At 41.0% G+C, this 21,904-nt stretch overlaps 1 protein-coding gene across 1 annotated transcript in view; it reads right to left on the bottom strand.

Annotated features, from left to right (window-relative positions):
• LOC124605713 (probable helicase with zinc finger domain) overlaps positions 1-21,904 on the bottom strand; it is a 150,562-nt gene that overhangs the window by 124,736 nt on the left and 3,922 nt on the right. Inside the window, exon 2 of the mRNA XM_047137586.1 lies at positions 8,582-8,948. Within this exon, the coding sequence (XP_046993542.1) occupies positions 8,582-8,948 (367 nt within the window). The remainder of the gene's footprint in view (positions 1-8,581; positions 8,949-21,904) is intronic.

Below are 21,904 nucleotides of genomic sequence, written 5' to 3'. Positions count from 1 at the left end.
AACTGAATGATTGATTGAGAGGGGTTATGGGATCAGACGGAGAGGTCATCAATCCCGTGATTGTTAAGTTTACTCACAGAAAAGAGAGGCTCAATTGAAAGTGGAAGGATCCAGTCAGAGAAGACAAATTATGAAATAAAGATGTTAAAACACACAGTAGAAGACATAAATGGGTAGACAAAACATAAAAACTGGAAAAAAGTGCGATCTTTCCACGGGGAAGTGGACCGAGTAAACACGAAGAACTGTCACACAACCACAACCACTCTGCCCCTGCTCCAGGAGTAAAGCAAATTCTCATATCTGAAAATAAAAACCACTTTCACAGAGGAAAGCGAATCGCCTGCTAATATTAAAATTAAGGAATCTCGAAGACTACACAGGAAAGAAAATATTGGGTCAGCCTGGTATGGCCAATGCATAGATGGCATTAGTCAGCGGACGGCTTCTGAGAGGAGCAGAAGGAAGAGTGCCAAACCATAGTAGTCTCCTTGATTGTGCAGAGTTTATTCCTGATAGCAGTAGTGCACCAGATGTCGTTCGACTTTTGGACAAAGAGAGATTTTATGTACCCCATTATGTGAGGGCCAGACGGCAGAGAGCATTAAGCTTCCGTATGCATATAGTCTTCAGGTGACAAATATGGGGCGGCCACATTAGCTTTTTATCAAAAATAAGGCCCAAGTAACAGAACTTTGCTAAAACATCTAGGAGCTGGTCGCCTAATTAAGTTCTGGATCGGGGTGTACTACGGGTCAATTACAAAAAACCATAACGCAAATTTTGGAGGGAGAAAACTGAAAGCCAAAGCATACAGCCCATGCAGAGGCCCGTCGGATGGCACTTTGGAGCCAGTGCTCAGCAGATGCTACTGAGTGGGAGCTGCACCAGATGCAAAAATTGTCGGCATACAATGCTGGAATGACCAGATGCCCAACAGAAGCTACAAGCTCATTGATGACTATGAGGAAGAGTGTGATGACGGGGTCAAACTGTGTCTTATGCCTTATGGAGGTTGAAGGAGAATGCGACATGGTGATGATGGTTAGTAAGAGCCCATCAGGTTGCTGTTTCAAATCTGAGAAAATGGTCAGTTGGAGATCGTTCTGTCCAGAAGCCAAATTGATATGGGGACAAAATGCCCCGAAATTCATGTACCCAACAAAATCGGAAGCTAACCATCCTCTCAAGCAGTGTACAAAGTATGTTTTTCAGGCCAATCGGGCAATAGCTGTCAAGAAATGTTGGGTTCTTCCCAGCCTTACAGACGTGGACAACTATAAGGGGCAATCAAAAAGAAACGAGCCGCAGGCATAATTGCAGAAACCGTACCTCTATGTTAGAAGTATTGACCCTGGCTGTTGAGACACTTGTCTCACTGCGACACAAGACGATGAATGGCTGTCTCATAAAATTCCCGGGCCTGCGATGTTAACCAGTTGTGCATGTACAGCTGGACTTCGTAGTCCGAGGTGATTCGTTTGCTCCTCAGCGCCTTTTTACGGGGACCAAAAATGGCGTAATCGTAGGGAGAGAAGTGAAGACTGTACGGAAGGTGACCGAGAACCTCCCATTTGAATTTCTGCAGGAACGCCGTGACTGTGTTGGTCATATGAGGCTATGCATTGTCGTAGAGCAGAATGACCCCACAGGTGAGATTTGATTTGATCGTTTTGATTTGATCGCTTGGCAAAGGGTGGTCAAGGTTTGTGAGTAATGCTGGGCATTCACTGTTGTCCCGTGCTGCAGAAAGTGAATCAGAAGGAGGCCATCTTGATCAAATAAGAACGTCAGCAGAACCTTTCCTGCACTCGTGTGGATGGCCTTGGCTTCCCCCACTATCGTTTCCAGGTTGGTACGAAGGGGGATCCAGTCACTAAAGACATCAGCATGAACCAAAGCACAGGCTCCTCCAAATGCTATCTCGGAGCCAGCATGGTTCCAACACAATGCCCAATAACCATGAAATGTTGGAGAGTGGTCATCACAGAGGTGCATTTCTTGAAGAACAAGACAGAACACAGAATAGGAGGAAAGGAGGCATTTCCAGTAGGTGATGATAGTATCCGTTGTAATTACACTGGATTACCATGTGGTGAGAGGCCAGATTAGACATAAAGAAGCAGAGGGGAGGACAGAGGTCATGTCACTCGGCCATTGTTTGTCACAGACAAGGACTGGGTGACATCCATAAATTAAATTTCAGACTCAGGTTGCGAGGGGGAAGATGGCACCTCTAGGGACACTGGGGGAGGGAGGAGCCTTGTCCTAGGACTTAGTTGCTTCTTCTTCTCTTTCAGAGGTGGAGGAGGGCCGGGCACAGAGGGAGAATAGGCATCATCAAGATCCAGAACCGAAAGAGTATGGGCAACCACGGGACACACATATGGTGTGTCTCACGCTGAGTTGTGGTAGTAGGCTTCCAGCCTGAGAGACACCAGGGGGAGGGGTCCTGAGGTGGAGGGGAGCCCCATCACACTGGCAGGTGCCGAAGAAGAGGCGCACTTCTTTGGTGAGGGAGGGGGAGTGGCTCCCAGAGATGGGGGGGGGGGGGGGAGGAGGTCCTGGGAACTGCAAGGGAGGGGGAGGGGGAAGTGGAGGGGAGAAGGGGATGGAGCTGAGGTAAGGAAGAGGTAGAAGAGGAAAGGATGTAACAGGCAAAAGTTGAAGAAAGCAACACTCCATGGAGTCAATCATACTTTTGGCAAGTGTCAGCATAAGATAGGCAATCCAGGGACTTGTACTCTTGGATCTTCTTTTCTTTCTTGTAAGCAGGGCAATCTGGTGAGTGGCGGTCAAGACAACTGACACACACGGGTGGCGGAACAAAGGGGCTTCCCTCATGGATTGGGTGTCCCCAGACACCACACAAAGGGTCCACTGTACAGAGGGAAAACATATGCCCAAAATGCAAGCACCGAAAGCACCTCATGGGTGGTGGGACGTATGGCTTTGCATCACATCTGTGGCACATAACCTTGACATTCTCTGGGAGGTTATTTCCCTCGAAAGCCAGAATGAAGGCGCAAGTTTCGTGCAGTTACCTTTACAACCCTTCTGCCACACTGAACGCCGCATCGCTCCAGATTAGCCCAGAGTTCCTCATCAGTTTGCAGAATGAGGTCCCTATGAAAAATCACTCCCTGGACTACATTCAGAGACAGATGAAGAGCAACAGACACTGGAACATTACCAACACAATCACATGCAAGAAGAGCTGCAGACTGGGTGGCAGAAGAAGCTTTGATCAACAGGGAGCACAACTGCATCCTACTGAGATACTCCAATTCACCAAACCTGTCCTCAACTCAACATAAAACAATGGCTTAATGGTGGTGAATGTGTCCCCCTCCGTCCTAGTGCAGACAAGGTAGCAGGGACAGTGTTTCATCCCAAGACAGTGAGCCTGGCCCTCCTCCCAGGGTGTAGACAGGAAAGTGAAGGCAGCTGGGTCACATGGAGCAGCATTCAATGATCCGGCCACTTGAGAACAGTCAGATTTTTGCAGCTTTATACGCTTCATGCACCAAGGATCTGTCCTGATACAACCCACTCCAATCAGGGGCTCTCACCATGGGCGCCATACAGCCACAGTGAGAATTGCCTGGCATGGCGGCCATTGCCAGAAATTCCGATGCTCCGGGAAGACAAGCAACCACACCCTGGCATATATGGGGAACGAACTGCTCTGGTATCAGTAGTGTGATCCCTGTGGTGTCATGAGGCTCAGCCAGATGGGTACATAACAGCCCCACTGCACGGACTGGCTACAAGTGCTGGGGATCTAGCGGGTTGGGAGGAGGCTATGGTGGGGAAGGAAAAGGAGAAGGAAAGGGGGGAGAGAGAAAGCCACACCATAGACATTAGGAAGGGAGTTCAAATGGCTCACCCTAAAAACAGAAAATTTAGAAATGGAGGTCAAATCTGAAGTGGGGACCTAAACGCCAAAAAGGATGAAAGAAGAGGCAGGAGGAACAAAATTACAAGCAATACAGGGAACTAGGTTGATAGCCAGGACGACATAAATCAGAATACCGAGAGGGTAAAGGAGGAGACAGTGGGGAAGGAGCAAGGATAGGGAGGGGGGGCAGGGTGGAGGAAATGCAGCCAGGCTGAAACAGCACATCTGGAAGAAAGGATATAGCAAATGCCTAGGATTGCTCTGAGAGAACATTTTTCTACTCTATCAATGCCAACTAGCCATAAATTTCCATGACTGCAAATGCTCCATGAAAGTGTACATAAATGTCATCTTACAATTACCCTGAGACAGGACTTTTGTTGTGTTGCTTCTCATTAAGGTCCTTCCCAGTAGAAACAAATTTAGGTTTCCTTATCCTACATCCATTTTGTTGTTCAGTATTCTGTAGATTTTCATAACACTATATTATTATCTCAATTTGCTCTACATATTGTTTAGTAATTAGAGACTTGTGTCTAAGGTACTGGCATTTCATACGAATCTGCAACATGGAATGTGTGTCATCTGCTCGTAATTGAGACATAACAGCAAACACTAACTTTGGGTGCTAGTATACACAAATCAAAATTAAGAATATTCACAACTTATCAACCAATACCTAATGCAATATAGTTATTTCAGGAAGGCACAGGATACATAAAATAAAGCATGAAACAAGTAAAATAAAGTTTTTACCACATTATCAATGATCTGGCCATTGGTGATGGAGCACATGTTCGTAACAGACAAAGAGAGGGAACAAAAAGAATTCACCTCTTTTTCAAGAGTGTCATCTTAACAGTCATCTTAAGGGCAGTCAGAATGGAAAACATTTTTTTTCACATTTTCGGATTTTTATCTCATTATAAAATTTGCTATTTTCCAAATATAATGATAAAATTTGCAATTTTCCAAATATAATAACATATATCACTTATAAACTCACATGGGAAGTATTTTATTTATTTATTTTTTAAATATCATTCTACACCGGTTGAAAATGTTAAAATTTTTATGTGGATTACTTCAAGATCTAATAAAATCGGTAACTTTTTATATAGAAGGTTGTGGATTACTGTGTTATAACAGTTAAATTGCGGGTTCGTATTGGTAGCACTATCAAAAACAGTATCATATCGTTTCATAGTGTAAACACTCATTGTATGTCGAAGTGCTAACACTTTTCCGAGGAAAAGTGACGAATAGATTGGTAAACCTCTCAAAAAGTAAAGTATGGTGCCAAAATGAAGAGTTTTCAAGAAACACAGGTTTCATGGTAATAGATTTTCGAATAAATGGAAACACTGTGTTCAACATGTGGCGTGTGAAGTTACAGACGATGAAATACAGGCAAACTCATCAGTCTTCAGAGAAAAATCCATTAGTGCTTCGAAGATTAAAAAAGCGTTGTGATAGACAGTTTTTTCAAAATGAAAGTGATGTAAATGGTAGGTTAGGTTATATTCTGATAGATTTATACATCCTAGCAAGGTTGTTAGATGAATGTGTGTGTTGTAAAATATGTGGAGGGACAGTTAGTTTACATGAAAACTGAGGTATCAAATGGACTAGCCAGGAAACTTATCATTAATTGTGCCAGTTGTAAATATACTCATTCATTTTGGAATTCTGATTAGTGTAAAGATAATTATTTTGAAGTAGCCTAAATGTTAGGTGGTTTTAATGATTGACAGCCATTGGCAAAGGACACACTGCAGCAGAAACCATGTGTGCCGTGATGAATATGCCACACCCACCTTGTAAAATGGACAAGTATGCAGGATTTATTGGAGCTGCTGTGGAATCTGTTGCATGTGAGCCAATGAATGGTGCTGCAAATGAAGCTGTTGAAATAAATGATGGTATGACTGACATACCAGTAGTGTTTGATGGCACCTGGCAGAAGCACGGCTACAGTTCTAAGAATTCTGTTGCTACGGTGATCAGTGTGGATTCTGGAAAGGTAATAGATTTCCAGATTTTAACCAAACACTGTTATAAGTGTAAATCAGGGAATGAAGAAAGGCATATCTGTGACACAAATTATGAAGGAACAAGTGGTGGTATGGAGGCCTCTGCAGCTGTTGAAAATTTTAGTCGATCTGTGAATGAAAGGGGGGAATGTAGTAGCCACTCAACCTTATGGTGAGAAGGTTGTCACAAAACTGGAATGTGTTGGTCATGCCCAGAAGAGGATGGGCACCAGTCTGAGGAAATAGAAAAAAAGTTTGAGAGACAAGAGACTTTCTGATGGTAAAACCATAAGAGGCATGCTGACAGACAAAATGATTGATGAATTCCAGCAGTATTATGGGATGACCATTAGAACTAATACTGAGGATTTGTTGAAAATAAAGCAGGCAATATGGGCTAACTTCTTCCACATTCTATCAACTGATGAAAAATAAGTACACCACCTTTGCCCTCTCGAACACGATTCATGGTGCAATTATCACAATGCCCAGTACGCAAACAGTTCATACAGCCACAAACATTCCATCCCAGCAGCAGTCATGGATATCATAAAACTCATTTACAGAAACCTGGAAAATCCTGAATTACTGATGAAGTGTGTGCAAGGTCAGACTCAAAATCCCAATGAGTTGTTCATTAATCTTATATGGATTCCCTTACCAAAAAATGTTTTTGTTGGAATGAAGACACTAAAGTGGGGGTTCAGTGATGCTGTTATTGCTTTTAATGATGGCAACATTGGTGGGGTGAAAGTACTACAGCATATGGGAATTAATCCTACAGCCATTAAGGGGTCCAGGAAGAAGAAAAAAGGTCAAGAGGACGATATACAGTATGATGCAGGGTTCTTCCGAGTGATTAAAAATTTAAAAAAATTAAGCATATATTAAGTGAGTTACAGTCTCTTGAAACTTTAGAAGCCGTTCCTGAAAATTTACATCTTCTGTTGCATTTTTCTTGAAATCTCAGAAACCACTTCGAGTAGAGTATTCAAATTTTCAGGGAGTAATAACATACATATCCTGAGACTACTGAACTAAAAGAAGATCATAATGATAAGTATAATTAAAATATTGTATTTCCGAAAGCAGTGGCTGAAACACAATTATTGTAGTTCAGTAGACTCAGAACATACAGTTTAATGTCCTGTAAAAGTTTCATGTCAATGGCTACAGTGGTTCCTGAAATACAGGGAAGCCAAGTCACTAAATTTAACACTGTTGGGATAGGGCGTTCCAATTCCCCTTAATCGATTAAAGGAAACACTGAGAAACCTAAACCTAAATATCAGAGCACAGACTTTAATTTTCATCCTCCTAAATGCGAGTCCAGTATCTTAAATATAGCATTGTCTTTCTCAGTTGAATAAGAAACGCAATACACTGTGCTGTCAAGAAGTGTATCCCTGTAATGTCATATGAAAATAAAAACAACACTGTGCATAAAATGTAGAAATTTAACACAATAAAGGCACTTTGAGAAATAATGGAGTGTTACAATTAAAGAGAATCACCAATAGTGAAATTAAAAGGTAGAATTCGAAACCGGGGAAGAAGCCAGTTTTAGAGGAAATGGCAGACCCAATATGTTACGTGCTTGATTATTTGGATCCACTTTAATAGAGGCTGTGGGTAGAGAAGCTTTTTGTATGTAATCCACATTTTAAAAATACAGATAAGGTTGCAGAAAGAGTGGATAAAGCAAGTGGACAATGCAGTGGATGCAGGAAAAGAATTGGGAGACATAGCGACAGTCTGATTACCTGTAGAAACTCGCTTAAACATAAACAAAATTAGTTTCCCATCAAAGATGACCCACTAACTTACCAAATATTACTGGTGGTCCTTTGGACTCATCCAATGTAACTTAACTGCTGCACACACTCTGGAATATTTAAAAAAAAAAATGACATAACTGTTTGTGTCTGGTAGTACAATAGTGTCTCCACTGTTGTGATCACTGCTCTGAACTTTGTTGTAGTTGCACACTAAGTGTAAAGAAAGGATCATGTATCTTAAGAAGAAATAGTCTGTCAGTAGATCAACACAAAAATGGTAACCAGAGAGATACAAATTTCACAACTTGCGTATTGAAATTATCCAGATTAATTTGATATGTTATCAAAATTTTAATTTCATATTCAGCTATTTTGTCAAGTCATACTAGGCTTCATAAAGAAAGGCCTGTATGAAGAAATAAGTTGAAATCAAGTTTTTGTGAGCTTACTGTGCAGAACATTCATTGACTAACAAAGAACTGCCAATCTATTTGGTTTTAAATTTTTGGGTACACTGCATTAAACAATTAAATAATGGCAATAAACCCACACAATAGCACAGAAAGCAAATAGTTTGAAGTGTCACAGCTGAAGAAGTATAATCAATCAGTATCCAACATTGCTAATATGTGCAGACGTTTCTCAGTTAAGAAATAAAACACAAGTATCTTCACTCTACTGATAGAGACATGTGACAAATGACACGATTTCTTCTCTCATACAGAAACATGCGAAAGAAGGTCATGATTCAGCTTACAAAAATAGACTCCTATGATATTTTGCAGCATAAAACTGCCATGATAAAGCACACAGAAAAAATTTATAAGCAAAGAAATACATATGAACTACATTAATTCAGGACATCATACCTCTCGAGTAATTGCTCTGTATATGATTTTCCAAAAAGTTCCTTCTCACAGGCTCGTTGTATCTTCATCCGTCGATATTCAAACCGCTCCCGCCATTCAGCCAGTTCATCGGCAGAATGAGCTTCCACACACTGGTTACCGTAGCGGCAGTGTGTGCCACTTTCACATAAACTATAAGTATCAGCTGTAAAACCACGTGGGGGTGGGCGAAACTGCCAGTCTCTCCCTTCATCTGACATGATAACCGTTTGATGTGCAGGTGTCTGGCAATGAGCACGCAGTGCAGCTCGATCAGGGAAATTGAGACAGCAATAACTACAAGCCGTTTTCTGGTCATTGCTGTTTTCTTTATTGACTGCCGAGGGCACTAAGACATAAAAAACAACAAAAACCTTAATTTTAATGGTTTTGAGCAGCTGTTGAAAAATAAGATACCAAAAAGAAATATTTTGTTATTTAAAGTTTTTTTTTTATTCTGATAAACAAACAGCACTAAGCATGAGAGAGGCACACAAATGACATTATTCCCCCCACCCATGCCAAATAGTGTGTGTGTGTGTGTGTGTGTGTGTGTGTGTGTAATAAAAGTTCAATGGCTAAAGCAGCCAACAAACAAACCTAGTTTATTTGCTTGTCTACTCTCAACACTGTGAGTGGCAGTTCCCCTTGTAAAACTGTTTATAGTTCAAGAAGAAGAAGGTAAGGAGGAGCAGCAAAATTTAATGTGTCATCAAAAAGGTTGTCATTAGACACTGAGTGCATGTTCATTTTAGACAATGATGAAGAATAAAATGCATGGTTCACGTTTGCTCAGGATTTTACATTTTTGCACAATCTATTGCAAACACACTGATGCACACAGCCAACAAGCAGATACTGTTTAGCATATTTTCTTTTGCTTTTACTCTCCATAACTGATTTCCATAATCTCTTCTGCATATAGGGTGTCTCAGAAAAGGTGGTGTCCTCTGTAACTTACAAAATAATAAGCGCAAGGAATATTTATTTAGTTAGAGTGAATCTAGAAAATGTTACTCACTCCGTGGAGTTGTGATCATGGCTTATTTAGTTATTTTCCTAAGTGTTACAGTAATGAGTTCTAATTTTTTAAACAAAACATTAGAACTGTGAATATTCAAAATTTTGGGGGTAGATACACCATGCTGAACATACATAATTGGCTGTGCTTGAATGGACGTTCTGGTGGGGGACATACATTTTCATGGGGTGTTCAAACGAATGCCCATTTTCCTGAATATACAACTTAACTTGCCTATGGATGAGAGAGCAGTAAGTTTCCTTGATGTGCTGTTTTAAGTCATCTGGAGTTGTTTACATGTGCATTCTTTCCTGTACATGACAGCATAAGAGCACAGTCTAAAATCAAACTGAACATGTGTTACATTTGTTACGACACTGGCCTCACAAGGGAACCTCCCCATCGCACCCCCCTCAGATTTAGTTATAAGCTGGCACAGTGGATAGGCCTTGAAAAACTGAACACAGATCAATCGAGAAAACAGGAAAAAATTGTGTGGAACTATGAAAAAAATAAGCAAATTTACAAACTGAGTAGTCCATGCACAAGATAGGCAACATCAAGGAGAACTGATAGCGCACGAGCGCCGTGGTCCCGTGGTTAGCGTGTGCAGCTGAAGAACGTGAGGTCCTTGGTTAAAGTCCTTCCTCGAGTGAAATGTTTAATTTTTTTATTTTCATCACTTTTTTGTGAGTGATTATCACATCCACAAGAAAACCTAAATCGGACAAGGTAGAAGAATCTTTTTACCCATTCGTCAAGTGTACAAGTTAGGTGGGTCGACAACATATTCCTGTCACGTGACGCACATGCCGTCACCAGTGTCGTCTAGAATATATCAGACGTGTTTTCCTGTGGAGGAATCAGTTGACCTATGACCTTGCGATCAAATGTTTTCGGTTCCCATTGGAGAGGCACGTCCTTTCGTCTACTAATCGCACGGTTTTGCGGTACGGTCGCAAAACACAGACACTGAACTTATTACAGTGAACATAGACATTAATGAACGAACGGACAGATCATAACTTTGCGAAAATGAAGAAGATAAAATTTTCACTCAAGGGAAGACTTGAACCAAGGACCTCTCGTTCCGCAGCAGCTCACGCTAACCACGGGACCATGGCGCTCCTGAGCTCTGAGTTCTCCTTGATGTTGCCTATGTTGCACATGGACTACGCAGTTTGTATATTCTGCTTATTTTTTTCATAGTTCCACGCAACTTCTTCCTGTTTCCTCGATTGATCTGTGTTCAATTTTTCAAGGCCTATCCACTGTGCCAACTTATAACTAAATCTGAGGGGGGTGCGATGGGGAGGTTCCCTTGTCAGATTCAAGAGATGGAGGCCCATGCCCTGTGCTCCAATTTAGATTTTCCTAAAGCAATTCAGGCAATGTCAGAATGGTTCCTCCACCAAGACCACAGCCAATCACCTGTAGCCTACTCATTAACCCTTTAACTGCTCTGGACGTGTTAATGCGTGCGCCTTTGTACCTGTCCCTGTGTGCTCTGAACGTGTTTACGCGCTCCACCAGTTCTTCTACCTGGTACTCTGAATGTGTAGAGATTGTAACAGTTCTAGATATTATGTTAGAGTTTTCTTTTATTTGAAAGATAATTGCTTTATGATTACAATGGTATCCTCCCTTTGGACACATCTGTCAAAGTTCTTTTACTGTTGCCTTTAGACTTTTTTTTTTAATAATTTACAGAAAAAAATTTTTTTTTCAAAAATGCCAATCGAGAAAAGTTAGATTTTTTCTGTTGATTAGTACCATGCAGTACTATATTCTCTGTAAAGAAGAGCTTCCACTTTTCAGTTGGACAGGTTTTATTTTAAAAAATCATTTTTTTAACTTTCAAGGGTAATGTATGTCTCCACTGAAGTTGTTTCTTACTAATTACTTTGTTACAATGTTTATTTCTATTGTCTTTGTTTCAGTTATTTCTTATCACTTCCTTTGTTGCAGTTACTTCTTTTCACTTTCATTGTCGCAGATATTTCTTACACTTTGTTGTAGTTTCTTGTCAGTTTCTTTGTCATTTTAGTTCATTGCGGGTTTCTGTATTGTAATTGTTCAGTGCTAATTTGTTTACTGACGAGGCTGCTAAGAAAGCCGAGACCATCCAGTGAGTTCTGTGTTTTCGTGAGGAATTTGCCAGTTGACACAGTTGCAGGGTGTTTTGTGAAAAGGACTGTTTGAAATGTCTTCTGACTGGGGCCACACGAGAGTGAAATGTGCTGACTATTTGCATATCCATAGAAGAGTGATATATAAAACAAACAAACAAAAACAGACTTTGTTCATGTTGGGAATAAGTTCTCATTTGAAGACTCTGTTTCAAAGTGAAGATGTTTCCAGTGAAAACTTTTTGGGTTCTAAATGTTTTGACGGAACAACAACAATGATAGTATCTGAACAAGGTGAAGCCTCCCACTGTGCTGATGATGCAGATTTTGCATCAATAGAGGAAGAATTAAATACCCTGAATCAGTTAACTACAGAGGTAGGTGTTAGTCCTTGTGATGGCGTAAGAGGCCTGCTGAAGCACCACACTACAAAACATAATCTCTCCAGGACAAATACAGCTGTGATTCAGAATGCTGACAATTTTACGAGAGTCATGAAAACTTACACATGCACAGCGTCCTCATTCTTTTGTCCAAAGAGGAAATCGAAGAATTCCATGAGCAGAAAAAAGAAGACTGGTCCAAACAAACTACTCCTGTGAAAGCAATTCAGAAGACACCTCTTTGGACTCAAAGTGATGGGCAAACTCATATTGCATGCACTTTAAATGGCAAGAAAGAAGAAATTTTGTTTGTTCGGCCAACTCCTCAGAAACAGCATGATAATATTCAGCTTTACAACCTGATAAGGGGGAGGTTTGTTGTGTGTGTGCATGACTGTGACTGGTGTATTGCAGAGATTATAGACTCCAGTTATGAGTTAAATGAAATTGTAGTGAACTTTATGCTACCACATGGACCAGCTGCTGGATACAGGTTTCCCACTGAAGGACAGCAGCAATGTCATCAGTGCTCACTTCCTGTTCACAATGTTTTGAAGATTGTAAGTGTTCCAGTTCCTATTGGTTCAACAGGAAGGCTTCACTATCTCAATGGAAGATACTGAAGCAGCGGAACACATTTTTAGTACATTGACTGGCATTTTTCAGTACAAAACAGAATGCACAGAAGTTGTATAAATTGAAACCTTTATGCCTTTGAATCTTTCAAATACACTTTGGAACCATTTAAAATGCTTGAAAAATGAGTCTCTCACTCATCTTTCAAAACCTGTGACAAGCTGAAAATTTGAACTGGTCTACGAGTTATGCTTTGACAGTATAAGTGATGGCACACAGCCGACGAATTGCAGAAATCCGGCTTCAAATCTTGGTCTGGCACACAGTACAACTTGAATGATGAACCAGATAAACACGATACATCAAAGTTTTTTTTTGCCAAACTCTTTGACTGGCTATATGCTGAGGATAGAGATTACTGCACGGTAAATGCCACAGGAGCTAGTGGTTATGGTACTTTTCTATGGACTGCCCATGAACTACACTGACTGGAAAAAAAAAAAAAAAAAAAAAAAGGAAGCACCCATGTGGGAAGGAAGAAATGAAATGACATTTCATGAATTGAGAGGCATGTGGTGTTACTTCAGTGATTACAAAATCAAGTCAAATATGCAAAGAACTTGACAGTAGTAGCTCGCCTATCATTATGACACACCACATTCTCTAGCCCGAATGCATGCACTGGTTAGGATGGTTGTCATAAAGCCGTTGTAACCTCTCCAAAGGCAATGTACTGATGAAAATTGGCACAATACTGTTAAATGAGAGGTTACATACAAGGACGCAGGACACCTGTGACAGTTTGTTGTGGCATCAGAGTTCCTTCAATCACTGTCAGCCATGACCAAAGTCACAAATAATGGATCCCACACCATGACACAAGGAGTAACACCACTCTGCCTCTCCAAAACATTGGAATAACCAGATCTCACCCCAAGCCACAGTTGTACTTGCCGAAAACCGTCACATCCGGTAATGCTGAATCGTGACTCATTACCAAGCTCAATTCATCAGCAGTCCATGCTTCCCAGTCATGGCATTAATCCAAACAATGCCATTCGTGGTGTTGTGTTAATGGCAGCTTATACATGGAACAGAATTCCCTAATCCGGTTTGCTGCTAGTCTCCTGACTAATGGTGCGGGATGATGCAGAATGTAGCAGGATGTCGATTACTTGGCCTCAGATCACAGGCATGAATGTCAAGGGGTTATGATGTGCTTTGTACAGAATAGAGTGATTCTTCTTTGTGGTGGTCAGACACTGTCAACTGGAACCTTACCAACAAGTATGCCGGCCATCAAATCCGCATGTAGTCCAACATTATGCCTCTGTCATAACCAAATGCCTCAAAAATCTGGATATTGCATGATTCAACCAGCTGGCCAGCCAGAGATCCACAATGGTCCCCTTTCAAACTCCATCAGGTGCTGATAACGCTGTCTCAAGAGACATTGTCCACATCCTTCGCATGTATCACTCAACATTTGAAGCTGTTCAAGCTTCTTACATACCCTATAAGACATGGTAACAACACTAAACACAAAAAACACTGTCACATACTGGTAGCTGTTCTACCTGCCACAGGGAATTGCAACTCTAATAATTTACATACCTGCTGATGGAGTGTACTTCTGCAAAGTTACGCTGATATCTGTCCAAGACTTTTGATTGCTTCACTTTTTTGTCAGGCAGATTATTTCACCAAATCTTATAATGAATATATGACTATCGCTATCTGTTAATGATGTGTTCCATTGCACAAATTTAAGATGACAGACACCTGTATTATGAAAAGAAAGGCTCACCCCCAATGCATAACTCGCACTAAGAGACAAAAAAAGACAGGGGGAAAAACATTTTTGCAGTAGAAGAATCAGCTCTGCCTGGAACAAAGTCACACACAAGAGCTGTTTAGATGTATCAACATGTCATGCTAATCTAGCAATGGATACCAAAGCAACTGAAAGAAGATCTAGTTATGAAAATCAAAGCAGTGTAATATGGGGTTATAGTTTCCATACACTAATATGAAAAGCACTTTTTGATGTCTAGGTATTGATTTTTCAATTGAATGCAGTTCAAATGGAGGGAATAACATCTCTCGATTTTCTGTGATTGGCATTGCTAACATTGTTTCAGAAGTGAAGAGCCTCCAATTTCCTTGTAGATATAAGAAATTATTTTGCAGCAAAGGCAACTAAAATCAAGAAACTCGTCATTTCCAGTCTTAGCTTAGCCCAAGCACCAAATATACTTTATGGTAGGCAGTTTTCTGGAAAAATACCAGCTACTGAAAAACAACTTCACCAAATGTGGCTGCAAAGTTTGTGACAGTTTCAGTATGAGCAAGAAGGAAAAGTGTTCCAAAAAGTAAAATGTATCATACAGTATTTTCAAATTACACTTAAGAGCTGTTTGCATTATGTGCTCAAAGGGGCAATTCGGAATCCCCATCAAGTATAATTCAGGTCTGTGTAAAATCTGAATATTCTCAACTTTTGTATCCATAAATGTGGAATTGTTTCTTAAATGAATAAACTTAGGCATATATTTGAAATGAAGGACAGCTAGCAACTCTTATCTCAGAGCAGTGCTAGCACTTCTTATGGAACAAGATATCAGCTAACAGAGACAATGTACTTGTGACATGATTTTGTCTCAATGTGAGCAAGGTATCGAAAAGAGAACGAAAATATAACAGAACACTGACAATACTCAGTTTTGTTCTTTATAATTTTTTGGAATGCACGTCGTAGTGAGAGTTTAAGTGTGAGATGGTGAAGTCAACAAATGTGAGCAAAGTACTGTATGATGTCTAGGTTATGTTGAAATATTGTCACAGAAGAAGCTGAGTAGCAGTGTGGTGTAGTGGTTATGATGCTAAACTGTTGCATGGAGGGTCGCGAGTTCAAAATTCAACTGAACTGTACAATTTTAATTTCTATATTCAGTTTGAGTACATTCTAGAAGTATCCAAAAACATCAAGACTCATTGTACTGGAATGTTCTGTAGCTGTATGTATACTGTATGTGTTCTGGCCAGAGGTAGTTCACTCCGTGCTCTTGTATGTGCAAGTGCTTAATAAACCTTTGTTAAGTGAAGTTAGTGTTCGTCATTCATCTAATTACACCTTCTTCTATATGACATTATTCTGGTGGAGATGCTGGGTATCGGAACTTGTGATAGCGCGCATTATCGACGACACAGTGGCTCGCATCAGGCCACGACAGAGCCGCTGTTTACGTGGCGAGAAACCCGAGATTGAGCCATATTCAACACATCACAATATACTGGAGACAGAAGAAGAAGAGGACATTACTATAACAGCAACTGTGTGCCACCACATGAGACATCCTTCCCCGTTCTCTGATGACAATGGCCAAGATCCAAACAAGTGGCTGAAGGAATATGAGCGTATAGCCAAATTTAGCAAATGGGATGACACCGTGCGTTTGGCTAACATATTTTTTACTTGGAGGGAACTGCCAAGCAATGATATGATAACAACGAGGAGAAGTTTACAAGCTGGGAAGTATTCCAGGCCGAACTGAGCAAGTATTTCGGCGACACACAATGACAAAAGTGCAAGGCTGAAGATAAATTAAAGTGCAGGGCACACCGTCCAGGAGAAACTACAGCATCCTACATTCAAGACGTCTTGGAGCTGTATAAAATAGTAGATTCTAGAATGAAGGAGGAAGGTAAGGTTGCACATCTCACGAAGGGTGTTGCTGAGGATATGTATCAAGCCCTACTCCTGAAGGAGGTTTTGACAGCAGACGACTTCATAAAATGGTGCCAGTATATCGAGACAATGCATCAAAAAAGAATCACATGCAAGAAGTTTGGACGGCTTCCAAATGTATTATCTGTGTCTGTGATGGAGGAAGCAACTGATTTCACAAATGTTCTTCATCAGATAGTGATAGAGGAAGTTCAGAAGGCACTTGGATTGCATGGTGAGCAAAAAACCAAGACGCTTCAAGAAGTCATAAGGGAGGAAGTGGAACAGACACTGGACCCAATCTCTCATCCTTCATTTCCCTTTAAAATGGTGAAAATGTCAAGACCCAGGTGGAGTTACGTTTCTACAATGCCGCATGAGGAACCTGTTTAGGCACCAAGGAAGACTGACGTCTGGAGGACCCAGGATAACCAGCCAGTATGTTTCCACTGTGGACGACCAGGACATGTGGTGCGCTATTGTCAAGAAAGGTGGCAGATATTTGATGATGCCCATGCCAGAAGACAGCAAATCAATCTTAGCCGACACCAACTCCGGAACAATGAAGGTGAACAAGAATATGTGGGTCAGGACGACTTAGGTAATCATTGCTGCAAGCTAGCAGCTGGAGAGGATGCTCCCCAACACGCCAATCAAGGTCTCCATCGATGTTTAGAAGCTCCAGCCGATCACCTAGCCTCGCAACCTGGAAAACTAAAGTGTGCGACCTTCCTTGGAGGTGGGGCCACTGAAGAGAAAAATCCTCCACTGCCAATCACTACAAAAATGATAGTAAACTATGTCAATATCCTCCTGGATGGCCGATCAGTCCAAGCTCTTGTGGACTCTGGAGCAAAAGAAATCAAAATACTTGGACACCTTGTGTCAAATGAAGGTGTGTGGCCACACCCAGAAAAGGTGAGATAATGGAATTTCCTATTCCTAAAAGTTTTAGAGATGTGAGAAGCTTCCTTTGATTATGTTCTTAACACCATTGTTTTATCAAAGACTTTTGTAGCAAAGCCAGGCCACTCCAAGAGTTGTTAAAAGCTGATGCTAAATTTATCTGGGGTGGTGCTCAACAAGATTATTTCAATGTGCTGCGAAAAGCTCTGACGACTGACCCTGTACTTGATCTGTATGATGAGAGAGCACCTACAGAACTGCACACAGATGCCAGTGGGTATGCTGTTCTGGTGCAAAGTTCCAGTGGAAAAGACTAGGTTATAGCCTATGCTTCTAGGACACTTACAAAAGTCAAGAGAAACTACTCAACTACAGAAAGAAAATGTCTTAGTGTGATCTGGGCCATGTGCAAATTTCAAAAGTATCTCTATGGAAGGCAATTCACAGTTGTTACAGACCGTCATTCACTTTGTTGGTTGACAGGCCTTAAGGATCCAAAAGGACGGCTCGCCAGGTGGCCATTACGTCTTCAAGAGTGTGACATTACCATAGTGTACAAAAGTAGAAGAAAACACCAAGATGCCAACTGCCTCTCAAGAAACCCTGTGCAAGATAATCAAGACTTCGATGAAGATAGTGACTGTCTCGCTGCATTCCAGGATCTCTCTGCTGAGCAGAAGGAGGACGCCAAGATATCTCAAATTATGGTTGCCTTAAATTGGTCAGAGGATGTGAAAGGACAATTTTACAGCAGTTAATGGCTTACTTTGCAAGAAAAACTTTGATCCATTTAGAAAGAAATGGCTACCAGTAATTCCTAAACACATACGCTTAGATGTTCAACAGAAATTCTGTAATACACCTAATGCGAGACATTTAGGATTTATTAAGACATACAATAGAATCCGCAAGAGATTTTTTTGGCCAGGTTTATTTAGGAGTGTCAGTCACCATATGTCGCACTGTCGAGAGTGCCAGAGGAGAAAGGCAGAACCTCAGAAACCACCTGGCCGACTCATACCAATTCCACCAGCCGACCGCCTTTGCAGCGTGTTGGGATTGACCTCCTCGGACGATTTCCAACATCTGCTAGTGGCAATAGATGGATTATTGTTTGCACTGATTATGTGACATGTTACGCCATTACAAAAGCCATGAAAACAGCTAAAGCATCTGAGGTAGCCAAATTTATCGTGGAAGACATTGTATTAAAACACGGTACACCAAGGTCATTAATTACGGATCAATGGAAAGTTTTTCAATCGAATCTTGTGACAGAGATAAACCGTCGGTTCAACATTACTCATTACATGACAACTGCCTACCATCCGCAAACTAGCGGGCTTACTGAACTCCTTAATAAGACCTTGGCCGACATGCTGTCAATGTGCAACTGGGATGAGGTGCTACCTTTCGTGACGTTTGCCTATAACACCGCCAAACAAGACACAAGGATTTACGCCATTTTTCCTAGTGCACGGGTGTGAGGCGACGACGACGATGGACACTGTGTTTCCGTTACATCCTGATGACATGGATGATGACTACATCGGCCAGGTGTTAACCAAAGCTGAGGAAGCTTGGCAGTTAGGTCTACTCCACACGCTGCAGGCTCAAGAGAATTATCACCAAACGTATGACGCAAGCCACCGTCCTGTTGTCTACCAGCCTGGTGACCTCGTCTGGATCTTCACTTCTGTTCGGAAGGCTGGTCTCTCTGATAAGCTTCTCAGGCACTATTTTCGACCTTATAAGGTTGTAAGACAGTTACTTATGAAGTTGAAGATTTCGACCCCCACAGGTACAGTCCACGTCCTTCGAATGAAGCCCTATAAGGATCCTGCAACTCAGGGTAAATTCGAAGCTCAAGTGACAGACAACAAGCGGAAAGGTGACAAAGAGCATAGCGGCAACGGAAGTTCTAAGAAGATCACTGCCAGGACAAACATCGGTCATCGGGAGTCGGAGGATGAAGGACCGATGACTTGTTCCCGGACTAGGAGGACGTAACACCGAGACACTGTTCTCTTAAGGAGGGAGCAATGTCGCAGAAGAAGCTGAGTAGCACTGTGGTGTATGATACTAAACTGTTGCATGGATGGTCGTGAGTTCAAAACTCAACTGAACTGTACAATTTTAATTTTTATATTCGCTTCGAGTACATTCTAGAAGTATCCACAAATTGTACTGGAATGTTCTGTAGCTGTTTATATACTGTATGTGTTCTGGCCAGAGGCAGTTCGCTCTATGCTCTTGTATGTGCATGCATTGAATAAACCTTTGTTAAGTGAAGTCAGTGTTCGTCATTCATCTAATTACACCTTCTTCTATGTGACAATATGACAGTTTGGCTGTGTATGTCAAAGCCAGTCAAATGTGGTTTAAAAAGTGTTAAATGGCATACTTCACAAATTTTTTGAGAGTTATTCTACTTTAGTTTGGATTATGACATGTGTAGTGCCACAATGATACACACTGGACACAATGTTGTCACTATTTCTGCAACTTCATATGCTCCAACCACCTAACATGTCACCAAATGCTTTACTCATACTTTCAGTATTTTTCTTAAATAACAATTTTAATTCCTTAGAGTACTGTGACTAATAAAGACTTTGATTCAGTATTATAAGCAGTCATGAAATAATCTCTGTGTATTCTAAAATGATTTTTATATATAGCTGTGCTGATCTGCGAACTTAACCACCCCCCATAAATCTCGTAACTTATTTTGACACAGTAACTTAATTTAATGGCAGGTAGTTACCCGAGTGAACTCTTTCTATTTTAATGCAAATAACCCAATTAACAACTGTGCGATTGATTCACACACACACACACACACACACAACACAGGGGAGTGGGGGTTAAAATTCACACCTTATTTTGTTCCATTTCAACCACGGGCTGAAAGGTGTAAGAAACAACAAACATAGAATAATTTTGACCAAACTAGCTAACAAGGATCTGTGTATTTAAATATCATTTGTCAGAACTTTTTAAATAATGAAACAGGTAGACTACTGCATCAATATTAAACACACAACACCTAGACAAATGACAGCTGTGAGCACAAACACGAACTTGGACCACCACGAGGAACGGAACAGTGTAGGGGCTCAACATCCCCCCCCCCCCCCCAACATGCCTTGGAACCTACACATAAGCTTCTGTGCAAGCAGAACTGACACAAGGTGCTGGTGATCGAAGATACTTTTTCACGTAGCGGGAGTAGTACCCAAATCCTGAGATGGACGCATAGTAGACTCTTCAGCAATTTTAAAACAAGGAAAGGAAGCATTGGCAATGTACAACACAAACTATTCGGTAATGCCTAGTGCAACTGCTTGATGAGAATGGCAGTGCCATAAATTTAGTAGTAAAGGCCCACCCTACATCAGTATTTTAGACAACCACTGCTCAGACCCCTATGTTAAATATTACCATATTAAAGTATCTGTACAATATCTAGTTCATGTATGTCATACACAAAACACAAAGGTATTCTAAAGGTAATATTTTTCTAATTATTATTGTCCATGTGTGTGCAAATGGAGATAGGACTGAACAATGACAACTTTTGGTTTTTTGGTGCATAGGTTGCAGTTTTGGACTGACCTGTAGCATACTCTATAGTCTAGTTTGGTTGGAAGGTAACTGATTGCGAGTAGTTGAAGACAGAAAATGTGAATAAGACGTTTTAGTAGTGGGGATCGATTAGTTGTAGCTTAGTTCAAGGCTTAGGTTAGTCTGAAATGTAACAGTTTGGTTGATAATTAACAACGATAACAAACATGACACGATAATATCTGTATTTTTATTACACATATTTTATGCAAACCAGGTTTCTATACGTGGTTTGTTCCCCCAGTTTGATGGTGTTATGGCTGACAGTAGATGGGTGGTATTGCTGCATTACAGATTTTCTCACATCAAACTGTACATAGACAACAACTTGTAAGTGCTCTGTTCATCAAACTGAAATATGGGATGAAGAGGAGTGTCACTGGAAGTGTCCGATTCCACCTGCCTCCTTTGACCCACGACATAATGGTGTGTGAAGTCACTACAGTGTGGAGTTTCTGAGTTGGTTGTCTTTGCAGATATCATGTTGTTCTATTTGATGGTGCCATCCGGTGGTGGATGTGGATGTAGTGAGTTTAACTGTGGTATTGGGTTCATTTGAGTTTTTCTTGTCATCATGGTAACGTGGTTTTGAATTTAGGTAGTTGATTTGATTACATGGGTTGTGGAAGTGTTTTCAGTGAGTTATTACGGTATTTTCTTGTTCGTATGTTTGACATTTTTGTTAGGTCCGATTAGTTTGGTGTTTGTTGTGTGGAAAGAAGTCTATTTTTTTTTTTTTTTTTTTTTTAAATTCCCCCTTTGTTGGGTACAGATATAACAGTGAAGTTCATGAGTATATCATTACGTTCTGAGATGAGTTTCTGCACATGTATGTTAGGTTTCACATTTGTGGCAATAACATGATGTTGATGAGAGTCCCTGCAGCTCAGGCCACGCACTGTGTGTGTGTGTGTGTGTGTGTGAGGGCACACACTC

This window comes from Schistocerca americana, chromosome 3 (assembly GCF_021461395.2).
Source record: "Schistocerca americana isolate TAMUIC-IGC-003095 chromosome 3, iqSchAmer2.1, whole genome shotgun sequence".
Classification (NCBI taxonomy): domain Eukaryota; kingdom Metazoa; phylum Arthropoda; class Insecta; order Orthoptera; family Acrididae; genus Schistocerca; species Schistocerca americana.
The sequence above is the reverse complement of the archived record's forward strand: the minus strand, read 5'-3'. Positions and strand labels throughout refer to the sequence as shown.